This window comes from Corvus kubaryi, unplaced genomic scaffold, assembly GCF_017639235.1.
Source record: "Corvus kubaryi isolate FWS band 111438036 unplaced genomic scaffold, C.kubaryi_AGA036_p1.0 130, whole genome shotgun sequence".
Classification (NCBI taxonomy): Eukaryota; Metazoa; Chordata; class Aves; order Passeriformes; family Corvidae; genus Corvus; species Corvus kubaryi.
In genome coordinates, this window is record NW_024580665.1 from 2,362,926 (window position 1) to 2,377,381 (window position 14,456).

Genomic DNA, 14,456 nt, shown 5'->3' on the forward strand with positions numbered 1-14,456 from the left:
ATGATACCCCACAAGCTTCCTGGGCTTGGCTGCCACCCTCCTGCCAAAGAACACGAAGCATCTCCGAGGGCAGCACTTCCCAACATCAGCCACCAGCAGTCTCACAGCCATCTCAGAGGCAGCTTCTTGGCAGATGAGGGAAAAGGGCTTTTCTTTACCAGCTACTTCTTCCAGCATCTTGCCCTGCCCCAGGCAGGGCTCAGCCATTCCTGTTGCTCAGAGCTGTGAGCCCTCCCAGTCTGGGGATATTTCCCTAAATGCCGCTGTAGAATTTAGCTTCTAGTTAAGGTGTTTTGTATAGGTCCTGCTGCTCTTTCTCCTGAGTCTCTTCTGCTCTGCAGAGAGTCAGGAACTTTGGGCAGGGGTGGGAGGAAGGCAGGGAGCAGCAAGAGCCAGACATGAGGCTGGCACTGGAGCAGACATGGGCTGAGCTCCTCTGTCTCCTCTGCTGACAGCAGGCCTGAATGGACCCGAAGCAGGCTGTGCATGTGTCTGCCTGGTGTTATCCCATGCAAAGTGCTGCATTGCTTAGGATAAGGACCCAGCCCTGTGCAGCTGTGGAGCAGGGATCGGAGCTGTTCAAGCAGGAGCAGGAACTGAAGGTGTCTCTTACACAGGGAGCCTGTCACATGGAAACAGGCGGGAAAAAAAACAGGACATCACACAAGGAGGAAGTGGAAATGACAAAACCCAACCGAGAGCTCCTCAGGTGCTGCTTTCCCACATGGGAGGGGCAGATGAGCTCAGTCCCCCTGGGCTGTGGGCTCTTGGCAGCATGAGTCAGCCATCTCTGTTTATCCAGCCAACATTTCCCACTCTGTGCACTTTCAGCCGGTGTTTCCATATTCCCTAATTTGCTTCATAGAGGTCTGCATTTGCTTATTTTCTGCTGCAGTTCCCTGGACTGGGGAGTTCGAGATGCAGCAGTTCTGGGGAGTGCAGCTAAGCATGATGCCTCCGAGCACAGCCCCTGCAGCGCCAGCCACAGGAGCTGGAGAAGCCACCTCCAGCAGGGAAGTGGCTGTGATGGCTGGCAAAACCTCCTCCATGGATCCAGCCTGGGGGTTTTTGCTTTGCAGATGTGCACAGAGACCCGCCAGGCACGGGGGCTGCCAGGGATCGGGGCCCACAAGCGTTGTTTGACCATGAGAAGCCACAGTGGCTGGTGTGGGGGCTTCCCTCTGTTAGTGCAATAGGGGGGTCCTGCTGGATCAAACCTACCCAAGTCCATAAAGCTACTGCAGGTGCCTGTGGTGCACCAAAGTGGGAGATTGGCCTTGCTTTGTTTCTACTGCCTTCATTTAACAGTGAGTGCCGATTACTCAAAGCGATATGGGCAGGACCTGGTAATGTAGAGATGCTCTAGCGTTAACTTAAGGGGATGATCCAGTTGCCTGCAGTGTAAATACTTTGTGGCCAGGAACCCTGCTTTATCGCTTTGTATAGTTTTAAAGTAGTTTAAAGATTGAATAACATAAAATAACATAATATAATGTTATTTATGTTATTTCCCACGTGAAGAACTCCTGTAAACCTTGCAGTATTGAAACTCAGTGAACAAGGCATCTTAGACAAGCTGAAAAACAAATGGTGGTACGATAAGGGTGAATGTGGAGCCAAGGACTCCGGAAGTAAGGTCAGTCGCTGAAGGTCTTTTTGTACTGATTAGCAATCACATTTTGACCCACTGTTTGTTTATACCAAGAATGACTTTCAAAAGTTGCTGTTTACATTTTGAAGGTTGAAAGAAAAGAATAGAAAAAAATAAGTAATTCTCAGAACATGACAGCATTTTTCTTATATGCAGTAACAGACTGTAGTTGTAAGTATGTTTCTCTGTGTGAGTATTTTGCTAGAAAAACATGCTAAGAGAAGCCCCCAAAGTCTCCCAAGCTGATGTCTTCATTTAAATGTGCAAGTTTCAGCACAGTCACTGTCTATTGTTCAGGCCAGCATCTTTTCTTATTTTTATTGAAAAAAAAATTTTTGTTTCAAAATTATTACTTAGATTCTCTACATGTCAGTTTGGGAAACAGTCACATGCTTGCTAAGGGCACAAATTTTCAGGACAGACAGCTAATAAGGAAAAAATGCCTTTCCTGCCCTATTTGCAAATTCATTTTGAAATTGATTGGATTTAAAAAAAAAAAAATCTAGAAATACTAATGGTGAATCATTACCTAAATATTGTATATTCCTTTTTATACTGCTTTGAACTATTTTGCTGCTGTACTGTCCTGTCATCCACCAGCCATGCTATGGAGCTGTCCAGCCTCATGCAGGACCACTGTAGACCCCAGGGGAGGTCCCACCTCTGAGGTGGATCGGCCCAGTAGCTGCACACTTAAATTGCAGGAAATATTTATTTACACCACTCAGTTAAAAGAATGATTTTTTTTTAAATTTTTTTTTAATGCTTATAGACCCATTGGGAAGAAAAACTCTGTAAAAGTGCTGGGCTTGTTGGAATGAAGGACATTTTCAAAGGCACCAAGAGGAGGAGGAATCCAGCTCCAGCTGAAATCAGTCACAGTTGAGTGCCTAACTCCCCTGGTGCCTTTGGAAGTGCTCTCTGTAATCATTCGAACAGAAAACTATAATTTCAAAGCACCCTTTCAGTGTCAGAGGACAATTTCAAGTTCCAGCAAAGCCAATAATAAAATTTCATTGATTTCAGTAGGACTGGAAGTTACTTAGGGCACAACCCAGTAGCTGTTGTATCAGATAAATTTGGGATTATGGGGTATCTGAACACATGGCAGCTTCCAAAAGGAACTGTGATCAAAAAGAGGTATAAATGATTAAGATCTTTAGTTTAAATGGCAGGTTGTTTGCTACAACCACGTGTATCCAAACTGCCTGTGAAACACACAGACACTTACAAGGTAGATCATATTTTACTCTGACTATATGCAAAATTTAGCTCTCCCTAGAGAGACTCATTAACCGAGCTCTGTCAGCAGTGTCTTCTCTTTAGCACCTGCCCATCAGGGCACACCCAGGCCACTGTGGTGTGTCAGCCCAATCTGGGCCGTGCCAACCAGGAGCTGTTCCTGCCCACAGCCACCCACCCATGCAGCAGCAGAAGGGTTGCAGGTCTATTTAATCCCATTCCAGAACCCTCTTTTTTAAAATGCAAGCTTCTCCCCCATCTGACATGTATTGAAGGAAGATAAACCCTGACCAGTGATTTTTGTGTTACAATGTCAGGTTTCATTCAGTAACTCACTCTCCAGAAGGTGCTAGTTTAGCTCAGGGCTCTGCTACTTGACCTCTAAGTAACTGACCATCTTTCTAGGGTGGGTTTTTTTCCCTAACTGTTGAAATAAAAAGGTAGTTAAGTTTAGCAGCATCTCAAGAATTTTACCTACATTGACCAAACCCAAGTGTGTAGTGGTTTGGCTTTTTCTTTTTCTAGTTTTGTCATGGCCTGCTGTAAATTCTGCTGTTTTATGCAGCCACTGGCACAGCTTTCCCCCAGTGCCTTTGCTACCAGGGATGCTCGGCCATAGGCAACTTTGCTCTGGGACACCGAAGGCCTGGGGAAGTCAGTGTCCAAAATAACCTCATTGCCTTGGAGTCAGCCAGGGTTTCACCCACCACAGGGTGGAGGACAGAGCAGTCACTGTTGTGCAGCCCCGAGCTGCAGGGATGGGGGGTCAGCACTGGTCCGTGGGCTGGACACTGAATACCGTGGGTGTAGCTATTCCAGCTAGGGCTAATGCAAAGTAGCCTGTTGTCAGTCTGTCTGTCTGTCTGCCCCTCCCAGCAGAACTAACAGCATGGCTCGTTTCTCTTAGGACAAGACGAGCGCTCTGAGCCTGAGCAATGTTGCTGGCGTGTTCTATATCCTTGTGGGAGGCCTGGGGCTGGCCATGATGGTGGCACTGATCGAGTTCTGCTACAAGTCTCGGGCCGAGTCCAAGCGAATGAAACTCACCAAGAACACGCAGAACTTCAAACCCGCTCCCGCCACCAACACCCAGAATTACGCTACCTACAGGGAAGGCTACAACGTGTACGGCACAGAAAGTGTGAAAATCTAGGGGTACGGCTGCGGGCCGGGAACAAACCCTCTGGGTTTTCTTCTTTGTTTCCATTTTAGCTGTCTGTGCTATTCTGTTGTGTGCACCAGGGAGCTGCTGCAAGAGGCTTTTGAAGCACCGTCTTGTGGCAGTTTCTAAGTATCAGTCATTAAAATTTCTTTCCTGATCAGAAGCAGGATCAGAAAGGTACCATTCTGTTTTACACACTTCATGCTGAAGTGAGTAACTCCTCTCGCCAGCATCGTGCTAGTTCAAATGAAAGTATTTTGTTAATTGCTTTAAAAATCACTATAATCAGAATTCTTATCTCTTGTTGCTGATCTCTTCCTCTATGTTTTGTAAACTATAATCAGGTCAGGTAAGTGCTTTTAGGAAGTTTCAAAAAAAATTTACAATAGAACCAAACCTTCTACACTAGAATTCATGATTTCCAAAGCAGGAAAAGTAGAGCTGAATTGCTGACAAATGATTCTGAGAAGGCCTGATTAGCCCCTTGCCCACAGCCTGTGCCCCTCCATGGGCTGAGCTCCCCTGCCCCTCACTGCCAGGCTGTGATGAAATCTTTCTGGTTTTATTTTAGATCTTCACCCTGACAGCATGCAAGATAAAAAGCAGCAGAGAATGTGGCTACTTCATGGATTCAGACCACCTGAGCCAGTTGTACTCTCTCCGAGGTGTCAGGCATGACACGCATTGATGATGGTGCAATGTACTTTTAATAGGAAAAACTGGTATTTTTTCCTTCAGTGCCTTATGGAAGACTCTGAGACTCACAACAATGCAAACCATCACCGAAATATTCTTGCTTTGCTTCAAAGAAGTAAAAGAAAAAGAAGAAGAGAGGAAAAGAGAAGAAAAATACAAGAAAAAAATGAAAAAAATGAAAGGGAAAAAGAAAAGGAAAGGACTGGTAACAAGATATTGGTACATGAAAAAAAAATTCTTGTAAAAAAAGATCAGTGTAACAAAAGCCATTCTTTGATACCACTGCACAGTAACTGAACTTGTGTCCTGAAAGCAACCACAGCTGGTTTCATCAGCCACCCCAGTCGTATCAAATTATGAAACTCCTCCTGACACAAAGCCTCAGAAATCTGCTGTGTGCAAATGCGGACTGGCCTGCCACTGCTTGTATGAGCTGATGTCAAGGTGTTTCAGTATTTACTTACAGTGGTGTGATTTGATTTTTTTTCTGAGCCACTTTAATCTCTCCAGCTAATTTGAGCAATTCTGTATAGCAGCAAAAGGTGTAACACCTGAAGGAAAGAATCTGTGCATTCAAACCAATTAAGGTCAATGACTGTGAATCTGTTAATCCAAAAGAAAGTAATTTGTGGAACTGCATGTCTTGCTTCCAGATCAGTAAATTAATTTCTTGACAAGGTAGCTAAAGTGCAGGCAGAAAATACTGCATTCCTTTTTTTTTGTTCTATCATCAGGCATACCTATACGTGCTTTATTAAAATGACATCAGGTGGCTTTTAAAATTTAGAAAAAAAAAAGGAAAAGCTACTTGCTGTTTAGGTTCAGACCATATATCTCTTTTCTTGCTGTGCATTTGCATTTTAATTCACTGTTTAATATCAAGCAATGAAGCAAGAGAAGGGCAGGTTAGGTTTTCCCAGGCCTGCTTCTGCTTCTCCGCAGTTCTCTCCCACCTAGCACTGTGCTCAGCTAATGCTTCTCGGTAATGGTCCTTGTAAAACAGAAGTAAGGGAAGAGGATAGTAACTCCAGTTAGAGCTGCAGTTCCAGAGTAATAGTAAGTGATCTAACATGACTCCTGCTAGTAGTGTTATATTATATCAGCTCCTGCCAACTCTTGTTTCATGCCTGGTGAGAGGATGCTCCTGTCCCTGCCTCTCTGTGAGGAGGACACCGTGCTCCAGCCACCTCTGCTCCAGGAGGGGCTCACTATTACTCACATCCAACGTCTTAGACAGCAGCAGCATTTCAGCCTTGAACCTCTGCCTGGATACTACTTAACTTCATCTTGAAAAATAAAAATTAAAAAAAAAAGATAAAGAAAAAAAACCCACAAAACTTTAAACATATTGTCAATCCATGGGAAATGTTCAATGGAATGTCTGCATACTAATTACCTCTAATCGACAATATGTATTTTCCGTAGTTTATGATAGACTTTTATTTCATCAGTAACATACAGTGAAAAAGAAACTCATTTAAACCAGTCTGACCCTTAGGCGTTTAGTTTGCTGATGATAGATTTGAACTTTTAATAGGATTTAAAAACAAAAAAAAACCAAACAAAAAAAAAAAAAAGAAAAAAGAAAAAGAAAATCTTGTTAAAAATAAGTATTTCCAACAAAATGTAATATAAAATCATTTTAAAAGCTCGTAGGAGAATAATTTATTGTTCAAGTTTTTAACAAGATGGACAAAAAAATTGTTTTCATTTTCTTTTCATGAAACTGTGATTTTTTTTCAACTTCTGAACGCGATCACATCCCCAGCAAGGGCGAGCTAAACCTGTGCAGTTATGAGTTGTATTTAAAACAAATGTTTTTCTTAAAAGCTGTATAAAAGATGTATGTTTATCAGATCAATTTTTAAGAGTGGAGGCTTCACACCAGTGAAGGGAGTTTGGTAAACGGTTCGATATTTTTTAAACTTGCATGTAAATCTAAAATGTGTTGAGTGCTTACCAATTCCAGCTACCAACTTCAAGCTATTGGAAGTTTGGCAGTAGTCTCATGATGATTTGTTTTGGTATATATTTTTTTTTATTTGTTTTGCTTTAGGGGCTTTGGGGGTTCTTTCCTTTTTCTTTTTTTCTCTCTCTCTCTTTTTTTTTTTTTTTTTGTAATTTAAGTTCCTAATTTTGGTCGTTGAAACTGCACTTGAGTGAGCAGAAAAATTGCCAAGCAAACTAATGGCTGTAAAAGCATAAACTGCATGTGTGGGCATCAATTACTGAGCCTCATTTTGATGAGGTGTTATACAAAGAGTTTTAATACATTTTGTAAATAAAACTGTAAAGAAAAAAAAATGTTAAAGAGCTTGCTTCTCTTTTCTTCAGCAGAGAAAGAGTCCCTCCCTACTGCTCTCCCTTTGGCCAGTCTGGGATGCCCCTCAGATATTTACCACAGAACCCTGGAAAGGTTCAGATTGGAAGGGACCTTAAAGATCACCCAGTTCCAACGGCCCCAGCATGGGCAGGAACACCTTTCTCTTGACCAGGTTGCTCAAAGCCTTGTCCCACCTGGCCAGTTTAGGGGCTCCCACACTGAACTGAGGATGCTGCTGGGAAATGGGTCTTTCTGGTTTGGTAACCTGCAAACCAGCTAATTTTTTATTTTCTTGATGATAGAAGCTGGTTGACCCTGCAAGGTGCAAGGAGCTCCCTGGGAGCAGGGAAGGAGCAGGGGAGAAGCCTCAAGGGTCCAGCCAGGGTGAGAGATGCTCTGCCCTGCCCCTGCAGCGGGCAGCAGCGTGGGTAGATAAATTCCTTAAATGTTCACTAAACAGATGTATTTTCCTGCAATTCCCAACTTTTCAGCAATGCTTCTTTAAGGAAAAAGCCCTTCACCCAACATTGCAGCTAATCCCAACTCTAATTTATTGAGTTTACTTCACCCACAGTGTAGTTTTTCCAAGTCACCACAAACTATGAACCTTAGGAAGTAATCCTGGTACTAAACAGCTGGTGTGCACTCAAACCACACCCCAGCAGGGGCAGCCTCTCTGGGGGTACCCCTGGCCACACCACCCTCATGGTCCCCATCAGGAACCAGCTCCCTGTGCTCCTTCCAAGGACTACTGAAGGTTGCACTCCTGTAAGCACCCAGGGCCTGCTGAAGCTGAGCTGGAACAGCACCAGGCTTCTCTTGCATGACTGGGGATGAAAAAATCGGCCTCTGAAAAATCAAAAAAAAAATCCCCCAGTGAAGGTCTTGGGCAGTAGTGCTGCTGCAGAGCAGGTGGGCATGGACCTGAGTGATCTGGTATCTGCTGGGCAAAACACACCCTGCAAAACTGGAGCTGCCTGGAGTGTCCCTGTGGCACTGCCTCTGGCTGCAGGGGAAACAGGAAAAATGTACTGGCAGTCACTGGTACCTTTTCCAGCTCAGCATCTGGTGCCTGGCAGTGGGGTCCCTACCATTGGGCCCTGTCCTAATCCCTATGGAGTTGCCACTGGTGCTCATTGTACATGGGTGCAGTGGGGGCCATGTGCTGAGCCCACCCTGTGTCTTCAGCTGAGGCTTCAGCAACTGCAAATAAGCTCAGGAATAAGCAAGGACTAAATCAGAGAAGTAAACAACAATTATTTGACCCTAAACCACCTTACAAGGATGAAGATTTCAGGTTGTCCTAGGTGTAAGCAGGGTGCTGTGCTGAGTACACTGGGCTCCATGTGAGACCACCCTTCCCACAGGGCACAAGGAGGCCTTGCTGAAATGAGCCTATTTATGTGTACAGTTCCCACACAATGAATGCAGGGAGGCATGGAAAAAGATACTGTTCTGTCCTTCAGCTTTCATTTCATGCTCAACATCCAGGCCAACGTGGGTGGGCTGCATTTTTCTAGAGAGCAGTCTTGAACCACTCCCTTCTGCCTGACAGCCACACACAGACCTGCACCAGCCACGGGGTGAGTTATGCCCCCTTCCCCTAGACCTGCCAAAATGTGTCTGCAAGCAGGGCTCAGTGTGCCCCCTGAGCCCCAGCAAAAGGCCAGCACCAGACTGATGCCAACCCTGCCCCGAGTGAGCAGTCACTGCAGTGCTGCCCCACTGGGGCTCACCAGGCACCAGATCCTGCACAATGGGTGTTACATTTTTCTAATAAATATGTGTCAGGTGAAACAGGGCAATTAGGGCTGTGGTGAAGGGACACAGCTGCCCGCAATGAGCTGGGAGAGCCTGGCCAGCTGGCATGTGGTGGGGGATGGCCTCACATAGGTCTGTGGCCACAGGGATGAGAGGCAGGAGAGGACCTGGTCATCCCAGGCCTGTCTGGGGCTGTCCGGAATCCGGAGCCTCCCTGGGCCACAAGTGCACTTTGGGCCAAAACCTGGATTTTGCTACACAGACTGCAGCAATGGCAGCAGGGCTGCACAACACCCCTGGAGTGCTGAGCTCTAACACATCCCAGCATGACCTTGTCTCTATACTTCTGCAGGTGGGGAATAATATAAGGAAAAATTTGGAGTAATGCATCAAATTCCAAGAGCCATCAGTGGGAGCAAAAGGACAACAACAGTGTTCAAGTTCAGGCCTAAAACCCCAAACCAACAGCAGCTCCTCCCCATGTCACACCACACCTGACAACAAAATAAAATAATTACTGTATCATTGTGGCATAGTTTTTCCTTCTGAGGTTTTGTGCAAAGCACTGTAATATTTTTTTTAAAATAATTATTCTTTATGGTTATTAAAATAATAATATGTCACGGATATTAAAATTAAATCAAAAAATGTCTTTGGTGCCCATATTCATCATTTCAGTCTGGAAAATTGGCTCTATTTTGCAGGCAGCAATACATAAACAAGATCTGGATAATGATAGCTCTATTCAATTAACCTAAAGGATTTAAGTACAGAGATAATACTTGCATGGATATTATAAATTTCATAGTAGTATTTACTGAGAATATAATACATCTGAAACTGGTATCAGGGAGGACAGGGTCCCCAGGAGCAGCAGCACCCACAGCCCAACACGCTGCTGAGCCGTGCTCGGTGCCCCCGCAGCACTGGGGCTGCAGGAAGGGCCCAGGCTGGCATTACACCATGGGACAGCACCAACGGGGCCAGGGCACCCACTGCTGCATCTCTCCCCGTCCAGGAGCCCCAGGCTGGAGCCCCCGCACCACGATGGGACACCCCTCTTATGTGTGCCCTGTGGGAGGCAGGTTTAGCCAAAATCTGCCCATCAACATCCCAGTCCTGCTCTGACTCTATGCTTGGGCTTTCTTGTCTTTTTTTCATCAGTTAACAACAGAGAAATTACTGAGACTGTTTGTAATATGGCACCATCACTGCAACGGCATCAACAAAAATGGTTTCCAGCTTCTCCTGGGGACAGGCACAGGCACTGGCAGCAGCTGCCCTGCCAGGCAAGGAGCAGCCAGAAACCACACAGTATCCAGAGAGGAGTCTGAGCACGGGAGCTGCCATACACACCTTACAGCCAGCGTAGCAGAACAACTTCTGCCCTTCCCCAGTGCAGCTGGTAAAGCTCACTGGAAGCACCTGCAGTGCTGGTTTTGCTGGACACCATGGCACTGGCTGACTGATGTGCTGGATGGCGATGCCTCCACGGGCTGACACCAAGGGCAGGATAATGAAACCTTGGTGCACATATATTTATTTACTGCTGTTTCTATCACTGAAGTGTTATAGCCCTAAATTATTTATGCCATCGTGGCATTTTTAGGATGACCAGACATCTTACAGCAGAGCACGAGGACAAGATCCTACTCTGCAGCAACTTGCAATCAGATGAGCAGGAGCAGCAGTAGGAACAGGGAAGGTGCTCTGGGAAGTGGCAGAGCGCAGGGCAGAGGAGAGCAGAGCCAAGGCAGAGCAGAGCCTTTCCAGCAGTGCATCATTTCCTGCTGGTCAAGGGGCTGTTGGCACCTCCAAGCAAAAAGGCAGCGCTGACACCTCAGGGTGAACTCAGAGCTGGTTTGCGTATGAGGATCAAAACCAGGATGTGTGGTGGCACCTGGCCTGCCCCAGCAGACAGTCATGAGGGATTCTCCCATTGTCTATTTTGTGGTTTCAGGTTTTTTCTTACTTCATTCTAATTTCAGGCAGGGAGGTAGAAAACAAGGCAGCAGTAGAAAACAAGATAAATCCAAAGAGAAATGGCTCTGAGGAAGGGCTGGGAAACTTGGCAGTGACTACTGACCTGCCCTCTCAGAGTGGGGACCTGCACAGGGCTCAGGAATGGGACTGAGCTGGTGACTGGACCACAAAGAATTTACAGGGGTGCAGGCAAGCACTCCAGCCTTGATGGCAAGGAGAGGGTAAGGCACTTAAAGCCTGTAAAAAATGCACAACACAAACCGAAGCCATGATGCTGGTAATGACTGGTGCTTTAGATAATATTTAGCATATAAATAAAGTAATTGACCAATTAATGAGCATGTGGCAGATGCTTGATATGCTGTAACAAGTAGGGAAGGGATGTAACACCAGAAATTGATTAAAGGAATATAGAAGCAGAGCAGAGTGTGGGAGAGCAGTGCCTGGGTCCTGGGCCAGTTGATGTGGGCAGGTTTGGGGGCAGGGCCACAAGAGCAGGGAGGGGGGACAAGTGCTTGGCGCCTGCTGCAGGGACAGAGGGGGGTATGAAGGGCAGAGGGGGAAAGGGGATAACTGTGGAATAACTTATGTTCACTTACAGCCCAGAAAAGCAAATATATTCTGGGCAGCATCACAAGAAGCATGGCCAGCAGATCAAGGCAGATTATTGTGCTCTCTGTGCTCTGCTTTTCTGAGATCCCACCTGGAGCAGTGTCCAGCTTTGGGAGCCACAACATTAGGGCATGGACCTGCTGGAGTGAGTCCAGAGGAGGCCACAAAGAAACTCAGAGGGCTGGAGCCCCTCTCCTCTGCAAACAGCCCCAGAGTTGGGGCTGTTCAGCCCGGAGAAAAGAAGGCTCTGGTGAGACCTCAGAGAACCTTCCAGTACCTAAAGGGGCTGCAGGAGAGCTGGAGAAGTGCTTTTTACAAGGCATGGAGTGATAGGACAAGGGAGAGTGGCTTTAAACTGAAAGAGTGTCGGTTTAAACAGGATATTTGGGAAAAATTCTTCCCTGAGAAGGTGCTGAGGCACTGGCAGAGGTTGCCCAGAGAAGCTGCGGCTGCTCCACCCCTGGAAGCATTCAAGTCTCAGAACAACCTGGTCTAGGGGACGGCATTCCTACCACGAGAGGGTTGGAACGAGGTGATCTTCAAGGTCCCATCCAGCCGAAACCGTTCTGCAGTTCTGTAACGCCAGGAAGCCATGGATTCGGGAAGGGGGGGAATCTGTGCGATGCCGTGCTCGGCGCAACACTGACATGCAGCGGTCGGGACGGGGGAAACGCCGCTTTCTGCGGCCGCCACGACCAGAGCAGAGACTTCGGCAGGCCCCGTTCGCGGCGGCCCCGGCCCGAGGCGAGCGCCGCGAGCCTGAGCATCCTGCTTCCCCTCTTCTCTGGTGAAGCAGATTTTTAATAGCATTCCAAGCCTTTGGACAAATATTGCATTTGAATTCCAAATATGGCCTGAGCAGGCTAATTACCCAAAAAATCCTCCAAAATTAATGTAAGAGCTGTGGTTTGATCCGAGGCAAATAAATATAAATGGTGTTTATTTAACATTCCCCTGCCCTTTAAACCAGGGAAGTTTGCCAGTGTTGAGGGAAAACACCTTATTATGAAATAGCTGAAGCTGTGACCTAGCACAGATGCTACAGATTATACACAGCAATTAGAACATCACATCAGACAGGGCTTAATTAATGGGTTCTGGGTACCAGGTTTTCCCCAGGACCGTGCCAGGGCAGGGCTGCTTGCCCACCCTCCCAGCCCTCTCTATTCTTCCCCACAATCTTCTCAAATCATAAAAACATTTAGGTTGGGAAAGACTTACCATTGAGTTCAACCCCTAACCCAGCACTGCCATGACCACCACTAATCCATGGCTCTAAGCGTCATGTTCACATATCTTTTGAACACTTCAGGGATGGTGACTTCACCACTGCCCTGGACAGCCTGTTCCAATGCCTGACCAACCTTGCAGTGTGGAATTTTTCCATAGTATCCAATCTAAATCTCCCCTGGAACAACTTGAGGCTGTTTCCTCTTGTCCCATTGCTTGTTGCCTGGGAGAGTAGATTGACCCCCACCAGGCACCAACCTCTTTCCAGGGAGAGGTAGAAAGTGCTCAGGTCCCCCCAAGCCTCATTTTCTCCAGGCTGAACATCCCAGCTCCCTCAGCTGTTTCTCCTCAGACCTGTGCTCCAGACCCTTCCCCAGCTCTGTTGCCGTTCTCTGGACAGGCTCCAGCACCTCAAAGTCTTTCCTGCCATGAGGGGCCCAGAGCTGGACACAGGATTTGAGGTGCGGCCTCACCAGCACAGAGGATGGTCACTGCCCTGGTCCTGTTGGCCACACTATTGCTGACAAAAGCCAGGATGTCCTTGGCCTTCTTGGCCACCTGGACACGAAGGTAAGGAGTGTGCCAGTGTACACAACCTCTCCATGCTTTCTCCAGCTCTCTGGGACTCACTGATTCCCCTTGGCTGTACTCTGTATACAACTCCCATCACCAAACCCTCGCTGCTGTCTCCACAAATGCAGCTGAGTCTCTGGAGAGACTCACATAAGGAAGAAGGAGTGGAAGGACCAGCTGTCTTTTGCACTATCTCTGGGGGAGAAACCCTCCCAACAGGCATGAAGCTGCCCAGAAACTGTTCCTCTGGCCCCTCTCAGGAAATCAGGACATTGCAGACCACATCCAAGTTATCCCAGCCATAGCATGAAGTGCTTTCACAAAGTTTAATCTTTTGCTTCTACTGCTGCAGTTTGCTGGGGGTGTGTCTGCACTTGCCACACCCATGACAGGGTCACTGTAACATCCCCACATGCCTTCTCCTCCCCCACTACTGCTTCCAGGGATGTGCAAACACCCCCACTGCTCCCTGCCATGCCAGCAGTATGGGGTGAGGACAAACGCTCCTGCCAGGACAGGTACACGCTTCCTCCAAGCTGAATTCTAAATTATTGTTTCACCTTTGCTGTCCGTGTCTGGGATGACAGGTGGTCTCCTTGTTTTTGGAGATTACACTGTATTCAGAGACCCCCGTGGTGACCTTCTTTGCCCACCTAGGTGTAGCAGGCCTGAGCTCAGAGGAGGCCAGTGGCTGCAGCCCCACCCAAAGCCTCACCTCATCCACACTCCAGTAAAGCCCAAGGACTAAGCGTGACTTTGATAGACGTGTTTCATTTTAGACTGCCCTAATGAAGTAATTAAAACGACCTGAGTATTTAGCTTAGTTACTCTTCTTTTTAGTAATTCTTTCTCACCTCTAATTAGCTGTAGAACTTACCCGATTCTCTTCCCAATTTGTCTGTGTCTTTCTTCCACTGCAGGGCCAGGGTTTGTAATCTTCTATGATTGACTCAGTAATCAGAACAAAGCTAATCAGGAGAGTTTTACTGACCAAGTCGACAAGCACTACAATTTCTTAATATTTAGTATTTCAAATACATGCACCAAGACAACACAGCTCTGTCCCAAATCCCAGATTACTGAAAGCATACAGCATCAGGGATGCTTAATTTTTGATCAAAATCCCTTTATACCTCACCAAAACCCTAACAAACCAAAACCCCAAAATATTTAAGAGACAAGTCCTCATGTTTAATAGCATTAATATTTGATACAAAACCGAG

General features: G+C 46.6%; 1 protein-coding gene across 7 annotated transcripts in view; it reads left to right on the top strand.

Moving 5' to 3' along the window:
• The window catches only part of GRIA3 (glutamate ionotropic receptor AMPA type subunit 3), a 148,724-nt gene extending 141,668 nt beyond the window's left edge, over positions 1–7,056 (top strand). For 2 of the 7 annotated variants that reach the window (XM_042028456.1, XM_042028435.1), the window contains 2 exons: positions 3,801–4,048; positions 4,627–4,799. In XM_042028456.1, the coding sequence (XP_041884390.1) occupies positions 3,801–4,046 (246 nt within the window). In that variant the 3' untranslated portion in view covers positions 4,047–4,048; positions 4,627–4,799. Of the gene's footprint in view, positions 1–1,521; positions 4,049–4,626 lie in introns of those variants that run through there. The other 5 variants (XM_042028464.1, XR_006016151.1, XM_042028427.1 and 2 more) reach the window with 5 other exon arrangements.
• Positions 7,057–14,456: the final 7,400 nt, after the last annotated feature.